Here is a 20,496-nt window from a genome sequence, read left to right on the forward strand (position 1 = left end):
TTGGTACTTTGGCAGCTCTCCTAATGCCTTCCCTGACCTCTGCTCCCACTATGACAGGAAGCAAATGAGCCACTGCTACTGCCAGGGAGAAGCACAGAGTCAGAGTTCTTTGGAACGGCTCCAGGTGTGAAGCTGAGAGCCAGAGACACAGGGCTGGTAAACATGTGTGACGACACCTCGTCCATGAAGACCCCCATCACCCATCCATTAGCAAACACTGCTGAAATTACCTCTTTTTATCTCGCTCTTAAATGGTGCACTGCATCATGCTTTCGGTTTGAATAGGCTGTTATTTCTTTACTGATAGTCAATGAAAACATTTCAGGACAGCTTGGATGTTGGACATAGAGCATCACAGTTTCATTGTTTGGGAACGGCCACAATTTGCCTAAAACGACGGGTGAAAGAATATCTTAGCGGACAAAGCTCTCCTGACAGTAATGAACTTCCTATCAGCCGACATAACATGCTACATGTATATGTGTGCGTGTGTGTGTGTGTGTGTGTGTGTGTGTGTGTGTGTGTGTGTGTGTGTGTGTGTGTGTGTGTGTGTGTGTGTGTGTGTGTGTGTGTGTGTGTGTGTGTTTGGGGAAGGGGGGTCATGTTTGTGGGGGTCTGGTCTGATGTGGTCGCAGGCAGGCTGGGATGTGGAGTGGGACTGGCGGGAGGAGACAGCCAGCCGTCACCGTGACGACCTGTCATCCTGTCATGGTACACACTGGCCCCCAGGCCCACTGGGCAGGACCCAGCAAGGCTACGGATCTCTTCTGGGAGTGTGTGTGTGTGTGTGTGTGTGTGTGTGTGTGTGTGTGTGTGTGTGTGTGTGTGTGTGTGTGTGTGTGTGTGTGTGTGTGGGGGGGGTGTGTGTGTGTGTGTGTGTGTGTGTAGGTGTGTTTGTATGTATGTGTGTACAGCAGTGTATTTTGGGTGGGGCCTGTTGAGCCCTCCATGAGGAATGATGCTGGTGTTGTGGGGGGGAGGGGGGGAGACTGTATGCAAACTCACCGCATTGTGTTTAGTAATGCTCCCTATGTCTCTCTTTCTCCCACCAACTCCTCTTGTATTTGTATCAGACCTCCTCCCCCTCCACCGTTCTTCCATCTCTCCCCCACTCCATGCACCCCTCACCCACCCTCCTCCTCTCTCTCCCTCCCTCTCTCTGTCTCGGAGCTAGTGGTGTCCATCTGTCTAGACCAATCACTGAAGGACCCCGCCCCGGTCAGTCCCGCCACTCTCTGTCAACAGGAAGCACGAAGAGATGATTAAATAGGGGAGATGGACGGAGGAACGGGAGGATGAATGATGATTAGAAGGATGCAGGGAGAAATGGAGGGGTGGCTGGTAAGATGGAGGGATGAGTGGAAAGATGGAGGGGTGAGTGGTAAGATGGAGGGGTGAGTGGTAAGATGGAGGGGTGATGGGTAAGATGGAGGGGTGAGTGGTAAGATGGAGGGGTGAGTGGTAAGATGGAGGGGTGAGTGGTAAGATGGAGGGGTGATGGGTAAGATGGAGGGGGGAGTGGTAAGATGGAGGGGTGATGGGTAAGATGGAGGGGTGAGTGGTAAGATGGAGGGGGGAGTGGTAAGATGGAGGGGTGAGTGGTAAGATGGAGGGGTGAGTGGTAAGATGGAGGGGTGATGGGTAAGATGGAGGGGGGAGTGGTAAGATGGAGGGGTGAGTGGTAAGATGGAGGGGTGATGGGTAAGATGGAGGGGGGAGTGGTAAGATGGAGGGGTGATGGGTAAGATGGAGGGGTAAGTGGTAAGATGGTGGGGTGAGTGGGTGAGTAGTAAGATGGGTGGATGAAGGAGTGAGTTGTAAGATGGATGTGAGGTGGAGTGATGGAGGGCTGAGTGGTAAGGAGGTGGGAGGGATGGATTTGCAGATGGGTGGTACGGTAAATTTGTGGTGGATGGGTGGTGGTTGGGTGGTAGGGTGGATGTGAGATTGATTTAAGGTGGATGAAAGTTAAGCTGGATGTGAGGTGGTTGAGTGGTGAGGTGGATGTGAGATTGATGTGAGGGGGATGGATGGTAAGGGTGATGTGAGTTGGATGTGAGCTGGTTGAGTGCTAAGATGGAGGGATGGGATGATGGATGTAAGATGGGTGGATGGGTGGTGAGGTGGATTTGAGGTTGATGTGAGATGGATTGAGAGGCAGAAGGATGGACCGGAGGTCTGGAGCAGAGTCCAGCAGAGAGAGCCTGACAGCCCTGTAACCTCTGGCCACAGCGCTGGAGTGGCCCCTCGTCTCTCTCTGTTAGTGGTCTCTGGGAAAGACGGCCCACTGCAACGCTGACAGCTTGAGTTTGGTATGTCAGGCACGAGAAGGTTAAAAATAGTTGCTTGATTAACACTGCTAAGTAGAGATGCAAGCACCATCTCACAGTAATTACTGGAAGCAAAGGGATATCCAACCTTTGAACACTGTACAACCGCATGATTGTCTCAGTAAGAATATATATCCCAGTTATCTGTTGACTCTGCATTAAGGACCTGGGGTCTCATTTATAAAACTGTGCATGGGATCGTTACTAAAAGTGTACGTACGCCCAAAAGCCAAGTTTTGCATGCGCCAAAAAATATTCAGATTTATGAAATCCTGCGTACGCACACCGTACGCAATCTTTGCTTTATAAATCACAGAGTGCCTACAAGTGTGCGCAGCTGAATCAGCTTCACGTTCCACCCTGTACACGCCCCTTTTTAAACATAAATGGTCAATGCAAATGACCTCATGAATGCGATCTGCATATAAAGCAGACTCAGATACAAGTATTATGTCTTGTCGGAAACAATGGCAGAAGTACTGAGAAAAGCAAAAAAGCGAAATTTCACGGAGGTTGAAGTGGAGACACTTGTGGGTCAGATGGAGGCCCGAATAGTAGTTTTGTTCGGCGGTCAGGGGATTGGGATTGCCAACAACAAAAAGCAGAGTGAGTGGCAACATGTTGCTGCAGCAGTGAACTCTGTCAGTAGCACGGAGCGCACAGCCCAGAATTAAAAAAGAAGTGGTCTGACATAAAGGTACATATTTTTATGTAGCCTACCAATGTATCACCTCTCTGGCGCTCACCTCTGTATTTATAGGGTTACGGTAATAAGACTGACCGAGAACACCTTTGATAATCAATTTGTAATGACCCACGTAAAATGTTCTTGAACATAACCCCTTTTTAATGCCTGATTTGTCATGAAAAGCATCAAGAGTAACGGACAACGATTGTGATGAGGAGTGTGGCTTGGTTTTCCACAGTTGGGATTTAATTGACATTTGATTATGTGTTTACAGTGTCACATAAAAATATTATGTTATTGACACATGTTGGACAGATGCTTTATTCCATGCAGTCGCGCCGTCAGTGGACAGTATGGAGTGACGGGATTAAATATAGAGAACTGTTATTTATTTCTATTATAAGGAGATGTTTCTGGAGTTATAACGCATGGAAAGTCACGTACGCCAATTTCAGTCCCGTTTTGTGCGTACGGGGCTGAAATTGGCGTACGTGACTTTCCACGCCAAGGTTGCGATCTATAAAAAACAAACTTTAGGGGAGAATGTGCGCAGCCCTAAGCAAACTCTGACCCATGCAACGGTTATAAATGAGACCCCTGATGTCTAGGGAAGGAAATACATGATCATGTTTCTATTAGCCAAAAGGCTCTGGATTCCACACTATATATCATGGTACTGATTGATGCTGTTAGCGAGTTCTCTGATGGCCGCAGGAAGACGGGAGACACAATTTCAAGATTTGTTCTTTGTAGATAATACAAATAACAAGCCTTCACACACAAGGCAGGGCATTTATCTTTTACCTCCGAGGACGATGGATAAATGTTTCCAATATTCCCGCAATCATTGCTCGATGTATTAATATGTAACTCTGACCATGTATTAATGTGTAACTCTGACAATGTATTAATGTGTAACCCTGACCATGCATTAATGTGTAACTCTGACAATGTATTAATGTGTAACTCTGACCATGTATCAATATTTAACTCAATGTTTGTGTTGTATCAATGTTTAATGCATCAATGTGACGATGTGTAACTTTGACTTCCTATCATTGTGTAACTTTTGACCATGTATCAATGTGTGACTTTGACTATGTATGTAACAGTGGCTCAAGTACATCTTCAAGTTCCCTAATGACATGTTTTGGGACTTGGGGCCGAGTTATAGCTAGGGCGGCATAATGAGATCGCTCTGGTGGATGGCGTGGACCTTCAGGACTTACCTCCTTGCTCCAGAGAAATAAGGAGGAACTCTGAAGTCCCTTTTCTTCATGAACTCAATGATTCGGAGCTCCCTCCTAGAGCTGTTGGCTTGGGAATTGGGGGCGGATGGGAAAAGAGCTCTTTCAAGCTCTGCCTCTGTTACAGGCCAGCTCTGCAGCTCAACCACACGCTGGCTGGAATTGGTCACAGGGGGGGAGGGGGGAGTGTGGTTTTGGCAGGGCGCAGTTGGGCGGAGCGCAATGGGAAATTGGGGAAAGTGTGTTTTTAAAAGGTACACAAATGAACGGTAAGGGTGAAAGGAGAGAAAGAATAAAAGACATGAGCATGCTAATAACATGCAGTTGTAACAAATGAACAAGAAAAATGTCAAAATAAAAGCACTCTTGGACAAACATAAATAAACTTGATGATGGTTTTGGAATGACAGAAACATATTTTGGGATGCTGTTAAAGCGCAGGTTTGCATTTCAAAGTGAACCGTCTCCAGAGGTGCAGCGAGCGGAGCAGCAGCCGACCGCCTCTACCTGTTGCCATGGACGTGGGAGGCGCAGAAGGCAAAGCTGTAGTGCAGCAGGGTGGGGTCGATCATGGCACCGTTCTCAGCCCGCTCCAGCAGGTCGCCCAGGTAACACAGGTGCCTGTGGCAGCCCCTGACCCCGTTGCGGGCGCAGTACTCGTCCATGACGAACACCTGGCCCGGGCTGAACCAACCCTGGGGAGACACGGCCATCTTGTTCAGGAGGGTCAGTCAAAGATGGGGGAGACACGGCCATCTTGTTCAGTAGGGTCGGTCAAAGATGGGGGAGACACGGCCATCTTGTTCAGTAGGGTCGGTTAAAGATGGGGGAGACACGGCCATCTTGTTCAGTAGGGTCAGTTAAAGATGGGGGAGACACGGCCATCTTGTTCAGTAGGGTCAGGTAGAGATGGGGGAGACACGGCCATCTTGTTCCCTAGGGTCAGTGTGGATCAGCCCAACAAGTAGAGTCTAAGGCTGAGTGAATATATTCAGAACAAATGGGAGCCATTTCTTGATGATGCCACCTTGTTGCAGGTTGTTCCTTGAGGCTGGAAGTGACATACTTGAGGGGAAAAGTACAACTTCATAATGAAACGAAAACTAAAATCTATCATTAAATGTAAAACTATCTTGAAGCAATGAGGAACAGAGTGATCAAACCTTGAGACAAAATCTGATCAATCATACTACCAGCAGGCTCTCTGACTTCTATGTCTTGGGTTAAGCATAATACTAGAAGTCTCCCGGAGGTTTATGCGTGTGTGAGCCTTACCAGACACGAATAGGAGTCGTTCAGCCTGTGGTCCAGGGTGAGGCGCTGCACCAGCTCAAACAGGGAGGCGTGGTCGAAGTTGCAGGGGTTGGCCGAAATGAACTCATCCATGCCGTGCTTCTGCGCCCGGTCTGCGTCTGTGTAGGGATCACATCACAAGCACCAACACCAAGATAGGTCAGCGGGGATCGGAAGAGGGGTGAGTAAGAGAGGAAAAGTTCCTCTGTGTAGTCGCAGGCGAGGGGTGTCAGTATCAAATCATAACTAGGCTCACTCTCCCAGTAAGGACAACATGAAATGAGGAACTCATATCGCACATATATTTGATCATTGATAATTGTACGTTTTGATGCACATTTTGTCTTCACTGGGTCCAACCAGGCAGCTTTGGAAGCAGTGACTACTCTCTAAAGGTTAGTAGAGAGGTCAGATGTCAGGGCTCAAAATGGATGCAAGCTAAAACATGCAGAAAGAAGCTTTTGTAAACCCACCTAGACATTTTCAGGCAATCTTAGAGAGCAAACACACGTTTTGAGACGAAGCGACGTCTCTAGACACATACTCCATTGATTTAAACCAACAGCTTTGCTGCCATAGTGCTTCTCAAACACTTATTGATGCGAGCTGTCTGCTGGTCAGTGGATGGCTTTCAGTAAATTCTCAACTTAACAAAGTAATCAAGCAGCTCAGTTAACTCTCCACCTCCTCACAGACGGCCTGCTATCTCCAGCCCACCTCCACTTCACCACGGAGCCTGTGGCCCCTGGCCCCCTACGGTGGCCCTAATTAATGGCTGCTAGAGGAGGGCCTCTGAGGGGCCTGGGAGCGGCCTTTGCGGGGCCCCCCACCAATACGCATTGTCCTCAAAATAGGGGATGGGGGTTTGAATACAAATCTGACAACACATTTTTCTGCTTGCTCTCCCAGCTAGTGGGCTGTGCTCGGCAGTAATCCTGGCATGGGGGGCCAGGCCACAAATGGCTGAGCAGGTTGGCCAGCTGTTAGCCCCCTGGGCGGGCCGATCGGCTGAAGGGGGAGCTTTCCTGAACCAGGGGACTGGGCTGTGGTTAAACAGACACAGATGGGGGACTTAGAAACCTGCATTTATCCCAGTCCCCAAATCGTGTAATAACCAGCTTCCAAAGAGCTCAGCTGGGAATAAACTGCCTTTAACCAAGCTATTATTTTACTAATCAGTATTACTACATGGGTTATTTCCCCGTTTGTAATACCATTGTCTTCCCCCTGTAAACTGGGATAACCGTCTTGGGGTGCAGTTGGTCTCTTGCTATATATAATAACGTACCCCCTTTTCAGCAAAGTACCCCTTTCACTAGCACAAAATATTATGAATATTAATGAATAATGTATGTGCCCAAAAACATTAAATGGGTGTTGCAAGTTTAGTGAGAAAAATAGGCTTTCGCTTAATTTATAATTTGTGTCATTCAATAGAAATATAGACCAAACTTGAATGTTAGAATTTAGATTGAGCCTACTTTTATTCAGGTGGAATTCTTAAACAATGGTTCATAACCAACATTAGCAGACAAAAAGGAGCTTCTCCTTAGATGGTTCGCGTCCCCCATGTGAGGAGCATGCAGGTTGGGTATAAGAGGACTTAATGGTAGGTTAACAAGTTTTCCATGTTACAAACTTCAACACTGGAAACCCTCTACATGTATTTGTGAGTAATCCCTGTGTGCAACAGCATTTTACGTAGAACATACATAAATCCGGGGTAGGATAACGCAGCATTCAGCATCCACAAACACAAAGGTTACACAAAGAGGTGGAGCTGTTTGTCAAGGTTCCCCTTCACCACCACAGCTGTCAATCAGCAGGACAACAAAGACCACAGCTCAGCCATGATGCCCCCCATACTCACACGCGCACACACACACACACACACACACACACACACACACACACACACACACACACACACACACACACACACACACACACACACACACACACACACACACACACATAAACACACACACACACAAACACGCACAGATACACCACGCACAGACACACAAACACAAAATCACACGCATAAAAAAACACACCCACACACACAATCACACGCATACACAAACAAACACGAATGCACGCACACACACTCACAGACAACCACACGCACACAAATACAAAAACACACACACACAAACACACACACTCACACACACAAATATACACCACACGCACAAACACACAAACAGACACACTCACACACATATAGATACACCACACACACACACACACACACACACACACACACAAACAGACACAATCATACGCACACCGACACACCACACCAGACACATAGACAATCACACACACACACACACAAACTTAAACATGCATGCCCAACAAATGCCCCCCTGCCCCCATCATCTAAAAAGGTGACACGGTGGACCCCTTTGGTGTGTGTGTGTGTGGGAGCTTGTCAGGTCTGCTTGACGTGAGTGAGGGCGGAGGAGGGGTGCGGGCCGGAGTGCTGGACAGTAACGTGCTGTGACACAAGTCGCCCCGCCGTCTGTCCAGCGTGGACCAACACGGCCCTGACACTGATTGAGGGCTGCTCCTCATTTCCAGATCCGGCCCACCGCTGCCCAGCCAGGCAGACAGGAGCCACCTGCAGGCACGGCTCCCCGGTCTGCTGCCGTATCATACAAACCAACCATTCCGGGGCGAGGGGGCACACCGCCATCTCCATCTTATGGTTTTCCTTTCCCTTTCTGCTTTTTCAGTACAAACAATGCATGAAGGAAAATCAGGCGTCAACCTTCATTGCTGCAGTGAAGTACTCTTAAAGATCCAACCCGTCTTCAGATAATTGTGACACAGGAACAGGAAGTGGGAAAGGTACTTGCAGGAAGAAGGGAGGGAGGGCATCTTTGCAGTAGGCCAACAACGGGAGAAAGTGGTCTCCTCCGCATGAGAACAGATGAAGGGAGGACAGCTTGAGGCTGATGTTTACAGCGCTGCACCAGATGTATATTTGCCAACATGTCTGCCAACAGGAGTAACATGAGAAACTTTGACAATATGAAAACAAAGGCTTGAACACAATCTGTCAGCCCCTAATTATGACTTGTGTTTTAAAACAATGCTCCAAACCAGTGCAGCTGTCAGTGACCGTGTCAGAACGGTGTGGTAAACTGTGACAACCGTTGAATACGTTAAGGGCTTAAAACAGGGCTGCCTCTCCTTCCTCCAACACTCACTTCCTTTGGTCCCTAGGATGTTCAAGACTCTTGTTAGTTGTGTTACATTATGCAGTTCACCGATACAAGTGTGAACTACCAAATAGTTATTTGGTAACATTTTGACTGATTGCTTCCCGAAATAATTGTGGAGCAACCACGCTGTATTATTCATGGCCTGGCACTTTTAACGTGGTAATTATCACCTGCTGGGACTCAGTGGGACTCTGAGGTCGTGGCAGAGCAGCTCAATACAAATACTTAAAAAATACAGACTCAACATATTAGGTATTACCAGTAGAAAGAGCTATCTGCTACACTGTATGTGACATGTTGTGTGCGTGTTTTTGTGTGTGTGTTTGTGTGTGTGTGTGTGTGTGTGCGTGCGTGTGTGAATCAGTTTTAAGGTTGTTCCTAGGCAGTGGATATAAATAAAATACATACATAAATAACTAAAAAGACCAACACCAATACTGTATATACATATATCTTTTGTTTGGGAGATGGAAAATATGCAGACGGACATGAAAACCCAGCAAACCCAGTAATCCTTATATATTCTGCATGCATCCTGGTTGCACAGAAACAGACATGAGCACGGAGCCGACCAAAGGAGAACAGTTTCTGATTGAAAAGGAAAGACCTAAAGGGACGAAAGAGAGGAAGAGAGAAAGAAAGAAAACTTACCGTTCAAAGTGTGAAGAACAATGAGGAAGAGAAGGAGGAGGAGAGATGAAACAGAGGGATGTAAAGGACAGCATGTCCACCATGCAAACGTAAAAAACACTGCAGTTCATCCAGAAGAATGCCAGGGAGAGAGCAACAGACATACAGACACAGTGAGATAGAGATAGATACAAATAAACAAAATGCTAAAGCTCAAATGTCGCGTTTCTTTGAAATAGCTTAACTGTCTCAGGCTAGTGACTTTCATTTCAAATCACCTCCGTGGTTTGAAGTGCAACTAAAACGAGGAACAGAACAGAAACATGAATCTTCTAATTGCAGACGTACAGAACTGGGAGATGGGTGCGTCCAACTGCGGTGCCGTGCCCCCCCTCGAGTTGAGCTTCTGGACCTGTGTGGGCGGGACGGGCTTGTGGGACTGTCCCGTGGCGCGGTACATGGCCTGGACCCACAGGATGCGGTCCTGCTCGTCGTTGCTGGCAAAGATCACCGTGTCTCCCTCCTTCACCGCGTTGAAGAAGGTCCGCCCCCCGTCCAGACCTGGGGAGGAAAGAGACTCAGCACCCTGGGGGACCACCCGTAGACCACTAGGGGACCAGTGGTGGACCACCAGTTGAGCACCAGGGGACCGGAGACCACCAGTGGACCACTAGGGGACCAGTAGTGGACTGGGGACCACTGCTGGATCGGGGACCGCCACTGGACAACTAAGGGACCACCAGTGGACCGCGGACAACCAGTGGACCACCAGTTGACCACTAAGGGACCAGTAGTGTACCGGGGACCACCAGTGGACACCCAGTGTACCCCCAGTTGACCAGGGACCACCAGTGGACACCCAGTGGACACCCAGTTTACCAGGGACCACCAGTGGACACCCAGTGGACACCCAGTTGACCAGGGACCACCATTGGACACCCAGTGGACACCCAGTTGACCAGGGACCACCAGTGGACACCCAGTGGACACCCAGTTGACCAGGGACCACCAGTGGACACCCAGTGGTCAGCCATCAGCCTACCAGTTGACCAGGGACCACCATTGGACACCCAGTGGACACCCAGCTGACCAGGGACCACCAGTGGACACCCAGTGGTCAGCCATCAGCCTACCAGTGGACCGGGGACCACCAGTGGACACCCAGTGGACACCCAGTTGACCAGGGACCACCATTGGACACCCAGTGGACACCCAGTTGACCAGGGACCACCAGTGGACACCCAGTGGACACCCAGTTGACCAGGGACCACCAGTGGACACCCAGTGGTCAGCCATCAGCCTACCAGTGGACCGGGGACCACCAGTGGACACCCATTGGACAGTCCACTGATACAGATAAGGGGCAGTAAGGTGTGGTTAGGTGCGGTAAGTTGTGGTAAGGTGCGTTAAGGTGCGGCAAGGTGCAGTAAGGTGCAGTAAGGTGCAGTTAGGTGCAGTCAGGTGCAGACAGGTGCAGTAAGCTGGTGTTACCAGGCTGGGGGTCTGTGTAGTCCACGGTGTAGCCGTCTAGCTGCAGCAGCTCCACCGGCTCCGTCTTCTTCTCTCTGTAGCTGCACATGGCGAATGTGTACTGGCTGACCTAAACCAGGACAGAGAGTAGACCAGGTCACAACGTGTACTGGCTGACCTGCACCAGGACAGAGAGCAGTTCAGTTCACGACGTGTACTGGCCGACCTGCTCCAGGACAGAAAGAAGACCAGTTCACACAACGGACACACGCCTGAAGCTTTGGAAGGGACATGGGTTTAACTGAGCTGTGCTGAGGACAAGGACTGTTTGTGTTTGTTTGTGTGGGTTAATTTGGCAGCAATATGAGTGTTTTCTTTATTGTTTTGGTTTAATATACCTTTGTTCAAATTAATGTTTTATCGGAAATTGAATGGGTTTAGTCTGGTATGCTAATCGTGTAAGAACATGCTAATAGCACCGTTTACCACAAAGCTGTAACCATTTTCTGCACGTTCTCTCTGATGGACACTCAAAGAAATACACACACACACACTCCCATGTGTCACCCAAACACACACACACACACACACACACACACACACACACACACACACACACACACACACACACACACACACACACACACACACACACACACACACACACACACGTCCGCCTGCATGTGGAAGAAGGGGCTAAGTAAGTGACAGCTGTTTCACTCTTTAGTAAGCCACTCAATATACAAGCATGTGTGCGTGTGCGTGCGTGCGTGCGTGCGTGCGTGCGTGCGTGCATGCGTGTGTGTGTGTGTGTGTGTGTGTGGACAATGATAATGACATTATAATAACTTAAATGAAGTGGCTAAAGCAAGGGGGTAGGACTGAAGAGCCATTGATGTGCGAAAGCCGTTCGAGGAAAGTGTGGGTTCATGACCAGTAATAGCAAGCCGCCGTTTGTGTGTGAATGGACCTCTGTCTCTATTAATGCGAGCGCTAATGAGGGTCACGGCTATGGGGAATAAAAAAGTCCAGCGAACAAAAGAGCTTGTCGGGCTGAGGAACACAAGGCACCTCAGGAAGTGTGTGCGCTATTTTCATCAATTTTTCTGTGTTTGTTTGTGTGTGTGTGTGTGTGTGTGTGTGTGTGTGTGTGTGTGTGTGTGTGTGTGTGTGTGTGTGTGTGTGTGTGTGTGTGTGTGTGTGTGTGTGTGTGTGTGCGTGTGTGTTCTTCCTCAAGGGTTAACGCCTTGTTCATGGAATCTTAAAGTTATAGGACTCATCCAATCAGAGGAAGAGTAGAAAGAGAAGAGGCAATGTCTGATACATTTGCAAATCGTTAGCCTCATAGCATAATTGCCTTAGTCATATTTTGGCCAAATAGTGATATCTGTCTCTCTGTCTGTTTGTGTACATCTGTAATGTGTGTGTACATCTGTGTCTCACTGTGTGTACATGTGTAATGTGTGTGTACATCGGTTTCTCAGTGTGTGTACACGTGTAATGTGTGTGTACATCGGTGTCTCAGTGTGTTTACACGTGTAATGTGTGTGTACATCGGTGCCACAGTGTGCTTACATGTGCAATTTGAGTGTACATCGGTGTCTCAGTGTGTGTTCATGTGTAATGTGTGCGTACATGTGGAATGTGTGTGTACATGTGTAGCGTGTGTGTGCACGTGTGTCTCAGTGTGTGTCTTGTGATTTTGGGTGACATGAGATCTTGCTAGCAGAGTTATGATGGGCCCTGGGGGTGGCTGAGCGACCAATGGGAGGCTTCAGGGAACCTTTGGAGCCCCGCCCCTTGAGCTGTCACTCTGCTAGCGTCTAAACATTTTAACCCTGTGTTAACGAACATATAATTAGATAAATCGCACACCTACCGACCACCCCTACCAATATAAAAATATAACTATCGTCATTAGTTATATATCATTGTTGTTGTTATTATTACTGTGATTATTATTGTTATTAGTATCATTGTTATCATGAATGTTATTTATAATTATATTTATAATTATAATTGATTAATATTATGGCATCCACCTATATACTGATTGTATGCAAGCAGTTGACCCATATGCCAGCATATCATTTCCTATAAATAATATCTGGGAGGGCTGGGAGACATTCTGAGATCAGATCCCATCCCTGAGCTTGCAGTCGATCCTCCTGTTCCATCGTGTTCCAGTATTTGATGTGCTCTTTTAATACCCGGACTACGCTGATGTCCTGTTTTAATACCCGGACTAGGCTGATGTCCTCTTTTAATACCCGGACTACCCTGATGTCCTGTTTCATAACCGGCTCGGGACGTTCTTGATAACAGAAACAAAGGCATGAGCCTCTTCCCACCGATGGGACCTCATGTCAGCGCTACGTTCTGCCTCATGTGATATGTGGCTGCATGTGTCATATTTAGCTCCTATGTTAGCGAATCATGTGAAGTTTCTAATTAGGACTGAATCTGATAATGATGTTGGCTCTGAGACAACAGAGCCTGAAGCCTGGATCCTCCTAGAGGTGTGCAGGCATTTTGAATCATTCCTCTCTGCTATGTGATTCATTTGGATGCAGCTATGCCTTGAATGAAGAAGTACAGTAAAACATGAGAAGCTCTACTTGGAATATCAATATATTTTGTAAGACAACTGCTAGTGTCACATTAAGGGGACTGCTGGATGGATGACCTTAAACAATACAAGAATGTATACCAAATAAATAATGAAGTGAAAAGTATTTTATGCAGACTCTTAGCAAGAAGAGTTCATCAGTCATTTAAAATGTCTCATTGGTCACTTGTGCAGTGCTGAGGAAATTGTCTGTGAACGAGTCTGGTGATAGGAACGAGCAGAAAGGACGGGGGCTGTGATGGCATGGCAAGACACCTGCAACACAGCACTACAATCAGCAGGATGTGAGAGAGTGTGTGTGTGTGTGTGTGTGTGTGTGTGTGTGTGTGTGTGTGTGTGTGTGTGTGTGTGTGTGTGTGTGTGTGTGTGTGTGTGTGTGTGTGTGTGGCGGTGTGTTTGTCTGCCTGTATGTATATTTGTGTGTGTGTGGGTGTGTGTGTGTGTGCATATATGTTTATTCACACATGTGTGTGTGTATTTACATGTGTGTTTGTGTATGTCTGTGTGTGTGTGTGTGTATGCTTGTGTATATGTGTGTGTGTGAGCGTGTGTGTGTGTGTGTGTGTGTGTGTGTGTGTGTGTGTGCATGCGTGCGTGTGCGTGTATGGGAGTGTTAAGATGTGTGTAGAGGTGGCTATATTAAACCAAGAAGAGGTGATTATGAATATGATATTTCGGGCATATATTGCCGCGACAGTAGTAAGAGAACATCAACGAGGGCGAGAAGCAAGGTGCAATAAAAGATAGAAAACTACAGTCTGGAGACACGACATCACAAAGAGATACTTACTTTAGTAAGCAAGGCAACGCAAGGAATAAATTAAGGTAGCTGTTATTTCTGGCTCATACCCTCTTCCTTTGGGAGACAAAGTAAATCATGGGGCAACAGACCCTTTCCCCAGGTGGGGTCGTAGGATAAACAGTTGTCTGCCCCTTAAATGTCACAGGGCCGGTATTAGGCAAGAGCAGCGATTCCCAACCCCCCGGTCCATGGACCCGTGTTCTTTTAGTGTTTCATAACTCTAGTCATGTTATTTCTTCTAACACAAAATATATTAATATGCAACTAAACCACTGTAAATTAAGCACTGTAAATGCACTGTGTCTTTGCACTACTAGAATCACTTTTATTACATCTTATTGTACAGTACACAAGAGTAAAATTCTTAGGCTTGGTTACTATTGTGTTTATTGAAGTCTCAGGTGACTTTTCTTATGTTTCTCTTATTAATTGTAGTTTTTATTATGCATCGTTGAAGGGTGCATTCATTGCTGTTAGTTTTATTGTTACTATGACAAATAAAACATCTTGAAGAACAGCCACATCCATTGTTAAAAAATGATGCATCTCAAAATAAAGGCATTCAAATTGACAACCAGTCCTCCAAAAATGTTAATGAATATGCCGGTCCTTGGAACAAAAAAGGTTGGGAACCCCTGGGCTAGAGAAGCCAGCCCAAGCTGACCATGTACCTGCGCCCTGGTACATGCAGCACACCGTCAGTCCGAAGAGCACCCTGTGTGGAGCCTGCCATGACTAACTTTTTGTGAGGGTAAAGGCTCCTCCTGTGAGGGTCCTGTTCACATAAGATCAATTCAGGAAACCTCAGGGTGTCTCAGAGCTTGTCCTTGGTCATGGATCACACGTCAGCTTATTGAGGATAGGTCAAGGGTACATCGTGGAAAAGGGCATTTGCATTCTTTAAATCCTGCCGTAATATTATTTACATAAAATGTTCTATTTATTATGTCAATTAACACACGCACATACACACACACACACACACACACAAACACAGAGAGACAGACCGACACACACACACACACCCACACCCACACACACACATACACACACACACACACACACACACACGTTATCAAAAACTGATAATCTAATATATAAGCAATTATATTTTAAGTGACCACTTATTTCAAAATAGTAATTATGTATAAAAAACTGGAGTAGGGGAGTAAACGTAATACAATAGAATTGACAATATACAAAACATTTGTAGCGAGAAAGATAGAGGGGTGCCGGTGTTCACCAGTGTGTGAGGCGGGCTGGTTCTTCTGGGGTCTGAAAGACGCGTCTACCAACCTAACAAACACATAATGCCGTGCTGGTTAACAGGCAGTTTGTTCTAGTGAGCAGTAGTCTGCAGGGTGTACCCTGCTCCTCTACATTGATCCATTCTCAAATAAGTTGAAATATTCATTATAATTAGAATTATTATTATTAGTAGAATTTGTATTATTGATAAGAATAAAATAATGAATATTCATTATTCCAACTCCTGTTATATCCCACCATAAGGAAGAGGTTTGGAGCATGAAGCTCTTCATCTAGGGGACGGTTCTCTGTTCATGAGGGGCCGGTTCTCTGTCCATCTAGGGGCCGGTTCTCTGTCCATCTAGGGGCCGGTTCTCTGTTCATCTAGGGGCCGGTTCTCTGTCCATCTAGGGGCCGGTTCTCTGTTCATCTAGGGGCCGGTTCTCTGTTCATGAGGGGCCAATTCTTTATCAATGAAGGGGCGGTTCTCTGTTCATGAGGGGCCGGTTCTGTGTTCATCTAGGTTCACTGAACACTGTCTTTGAGGCTGAGTGAACAGGCTCACACAGGGCCAGGAGAGGGGACAGGGCGATGCTGGCCAACCAAGGCCAACAGTTAGTCTCTTACAAGAGACTTGACATGAAAGCAAGAGCAGAAAAGAGCACAGAAGGAACCAAAAGACAGAAGTGGAGCCGTTAGACACACAGGCGCTGCTGTGCTGCTGTGATTCACCGGATTCTCTCTTCTAGAAACAAACAGACCCTAAAAACCAGGTCTCTCTCTCTCTCTCTCTCTCTCTCTCTCTCTCTCTCTCTCTCTCTCTCTCTCTCTCTCTCTCTCTCTCTCTCTCTCTCTCTCTCTCTCTCTCTCTCGCCCTCTCACACGCACTAATATAACCTAAATAGGCAATCAAATGAGAACATAAAACACCAAAAAACACACACACACACACACGCGCACACACATGCGTGCGCGTGCTAGGCGGCGTGTGCTGAGCGCCATTTGTCACCTTGTATATGTGTAGCTGGGAGCAGGAGAGGGAGGCCGCTCCCCTCTGGTATTGTGGGGGCTTTCCTAGCTGCGAGTGCTAGGCCATGCTAGTGTTCACTCCACTTTTGTCAATCCCCTGTCAACACGTAGCTCTGAGACATATCCTCCCGCCCAGCCTCCGAGAGAGGGAGAGAGAGCCCTGGCTCGCTCGCCCTCCCACCCCGTGACGGGTGCCCCCAGAAAATGGCGGCGTCCCCGCGCCCTGACAAAATCCTGGTTGCTCTCTCTATCATTTATGTGACAGCTGAGGGGAGACAGCTTGGCTACACCTCTTGCTGCAGTGCTCAGCCTTAGAACAACACCCCAACATACACAAACGCACGACATAGCACACACACACACACACCTACAAACCACCCCCACTAAAACAGCCATGAGTGGAAAGTCTTCGATGTGGTTATTAGAGTTGTGTGTGGAATGCTTTTTGATCACTTCAGCGGTTAATGCTCTGATACGCAACACAACCTCAGTAGGTCATATGAAACCATGTGATGTCATGTCAACAGAACTCTATACACCTTTGAAGGACGTGAGGTGTAAACAGTGTTTGACGCGGACGCTGATATATTGTTTTTTAATCCCCTCTTCCTGAATGTTTCACAGCAAGTACTGAGAACCGTGACAGCCAAAAGAACCATGGAGGGGTTAACCTCTGTGGTAAATCAGTGAGGAAAGCAGCTCAGTAGATTCAGTATTAGCCTTGTGGGTTAAGCAACGCCAACATCACTAATTATGGTATAATTATATTAGCCCAGAGTCATATTCAAACATGATTACTGTTTTGCATCTTAATTCTTACCTGCACCAGCACAAAGAATCTTTTTTTCCATCTTTTCCACACGTTCTTCCCAATGGCCCAGAGGTACCTAAAAAAAATAAAAAAAATAAAATAAAAAAAATCATGTGCAATACAGTTAACCATTGTTTCAATTTGAAACTGATTTCAATTAGATGTGTGCTCGACATAGGGGAAAGAGGAGGTATTACAAGCATGAGTCAGGGTTAGCCTGCCCCCTCCTGGCACAGTCACGCCACTGCAGCCAAATACAATATACTACTTTAGATCGTAAATGTCAGAATCAATACTTTTGACGCGGTGAGGACGGCGAAAGATATTGTGATATAGTCACCAGAAAGGGTCACTGTTCAATTGTATGTCGAGCTGTCGACAGGTTGCATGCTTAAGGAGAGAGCTAATGAACATTATAATTTGGTCGTATTATTGGCAAGGTGATGCCTACTGATCCTAAGCTTTTTATCCTAAATATTTAACCTGTCAATTTTGTGGAGTCAAATGATAAAACATCTTTAATTGGTATGTGCCTTTTGGAGGCTAAAAGGTGCATTGCTAGGTCAAAACAACTGTATGGGGCGTTTCTGAATGGTTAAACGGAGTGACTTTCTATCTGGCAAGTTATTTCACAATAAAACAGGATTGATTTTTTTCTTGTGTACATTTCAAATGAAGGATATGTACTGAGATGGACTCTGCTTACTTAGTTTCACACTTTATATACAATGGTTGAATCACAAAGAGCTTGTTTGCCTTTAAGATTTGCACATACATGTCTGTATTTTCCTAGTTTTTGTTATCTCCTTTAGCGGGCCCATGGTTTATGGTTTGGGAACATTGCATCGTTGAAATGTTGTCTTGATGATGATCAATTATTGGAAAAACATGAAACCACTGCTGGACTATTCCTGTCCATTGTGATCACCTGATTGTAATGAAATGGGCAGAATCGTAATGAAGTGTACTGCTTCCTAAAGATTCCTTTTTGAACTGTGGGGGGTCAGAGATGTCCCCCCCGGTCAATCCTTCAAGGGACTCCCTGTCTCTAATCAAAATGAGATTCCATGCAGACGGTAGCAAGAAGCCTTTACAAGGGCGAGACTCCACAGAGCCTTAACCGTCATGACCCCACAGAGCCTACAGAGTCCTCCTGCAACCTCCAGCAACCTCTACGGCCCCTCCACCCTCCAATGGAGAGCATATCGACGGAGAGTGATTGACAGTGATTAACACCAAGTGTTAATGTATGTGTGCATGTGTAGCCATTCTGGATGGGGTGTGTGTCTGTTTGCTGTGTGCATGTTTGTGTTTTCATGTTTAACCATACTGAGAAGGAGTTTGTGTGTGTGCTGTGTGTTTGTACATGTTTGTGTCTGTGCATGTTTGTGCGTGTGCATGTTTATGTTTGTGCATGTTTGTGTCTATGCATGTTTGTATGCGTGCATGTGCAATTTGCAGTGTGTGGCACTGCAGTGTATCCAAGTGTAAACAAATGTCTTTTGCAGGGAGTCTGCAGCTTAGAGCTCCAGAATCTCCATACTGACATGTCAGCCTTGAGGGCCTGTAGTCTCTGGGCAGCTAACAGGAGAAGAACAACCAGCAGGCAAAAGTAATAGACAGCAGATAGACGACCGTCAAGAGGCCAAGGATGTGTTGTGCCGTTAACTGTGCTAACAGCAGAAGCCAGGGATAGAAAGTATAAAATAAAAACCTACCATAGCATTCACTCCCTTTGATAATAACAGAGGCAGTTATGGATACAAGTCTTTAAAGGGAAAAATTTGAGTCCTAACCTGATTGGACGTAGATTGCTTCAATAGTTATTGTCTATATTGAGATGTAAATCAGCCATGACCTCAAAGATACTGGCTAGTCATTGGGATGACTCTGAATTCCGAGTGCAGGGCGACATTATCATCTCATAGGCCTATTTCTGTTTTTTTTCTGAAAATAACATACACAAAGTAAATAGGGTATATTTCCACAACTGTAATATGTCACTTTGGATATTGTTGAAAGATGACACCTTTGAGATGGTTATATAAGTGAAATAATCAAGGTAGATGCTACTTGGCTAGAGTGAATAAAGCTAGAACACAGCATAAGCGGAAGATTACACCTCCACCTGAAATACATGTCATGTTTTAGAGTGAATACCACCTAGTGCATCATCAGTTGGTATTCCTATAACTCAATAGAAACCTAGTGAGCGGAGCTGAGTGGTGGGAATATCCCTGTCAAGCAGCATCCTGCTACGCCGTCCAACCCCCCCATCTAGTGGCAAATTTACGCCCCTGAACCTTAATCTTCCGTCACACCTGTCTTCAATCATCAATCTCCACTTCCTACTTCAGCCGGGGATCTCCATCCAGCCGGCGCCATTTCGTCGTTTACAACTACCCAGTTCTTATCGGTCCTACCAGCATTCTCTAGAGTCGACCAGGGGTTTTCAAAGTATGAGAGAGTGAGCCCCCCCCCTCAGAGAACAGATTTCAGCTGAACCCCCCCCCCATTTTTTTTTTATAAATCCCTGTGTTTCGAAAGATATTTTAATTATTTTACACATTTTAAACATCTCTGATCATATTTTACACATTTTAGCTTTTTTTTTTTTTACTTTTTCTGGTTAATTTTTTCTCACGTCACGACCCCCCTGAAGAACTCAGGCACCCCCCAGGAGGCGCGCCTCACAGTTTGTCACTGCTCTAGACCCAGTTCAGTGTTCCCGTTCTCTGATAACCCTCTCCCCTCTTCCATAGTTCTCCTTCCGTCACCCTGCCTAGCTGTCGCCCAGGAGCGTCGCCAATTGAAAACATTCAGGGCTTTAGCCCAGAAGTTAGAGTCCTTTTAAAACGGGGTTCGGGGGTTTCGTGAAAAATTAGAAAATCGGGCTGATGAACATGCAATTGTAACGTAGTATGAGAAGGAGAGAAGGAGTAATTCTCTCTCTTTTCTTCACTTTTAGCTATTTGTTTCATATTTATTGTTTTCTATTACCGTTTTTTTTTCTTCAGTAAGTTGTACTATCCTTAGCCAACTATGTTTGGGAACTTTTTTTCGTGTTTTTTGTCCGTGTGTCTCAT

General features: G+C 46.4%; 1 protein-coding gene across 1 annotated transcript in view; it reads right to left on the reverse strand.

The window, feature by feature from the left end:
• cadpsa (Ca2+-dependent activator protein for secretion a) overlaps positions 1–20,496 on the reverse strand; it is a 176,601-nt gene that overhangs the window by 82,716 nt on the left and 73,389 nt on the right. Inside the window, exons 10-14 of the mRNA XM_056605376.1 lie at positions 17,420–17,486; positions 10,913–11,021; positions 9,770–9,982; positions 5,541–5,677; positions 4,773–4,960 (exon numbers count right to left, since the gene is read on the reverse strand). Of these exons, the coding sequence (XP_056461351.1) occupies positions 4,773–4,960; positions 5,541–5,677; positions 9,770–9,982; positions 10,913–11,021; positions 17,420–17,486 (714 nt within the window). The remainder of the gene's footprint in view (positions 1–4,772; positions 4,961–5,540; positions 5,678–9,769; positions 9,983–10,912; positions 11,022–17,419; positions 17,487–20,496) is intronic.

This window comes from Gadus chalcogrammus, chromosome 13 (genome assembly GCF_026213295.1).
Source record: "Gadus chalcogrammus isolate NIFS_2021 chromosome 13, NIFS_Gcha_1.0, whole genome shotgun sequence".
Lineage (NCBI taxonomy): Eukaryota > Metazoa > Chordata > Actinopteri > Gadiformes > Gadidae > Gadus > Gadus chalcogrammus.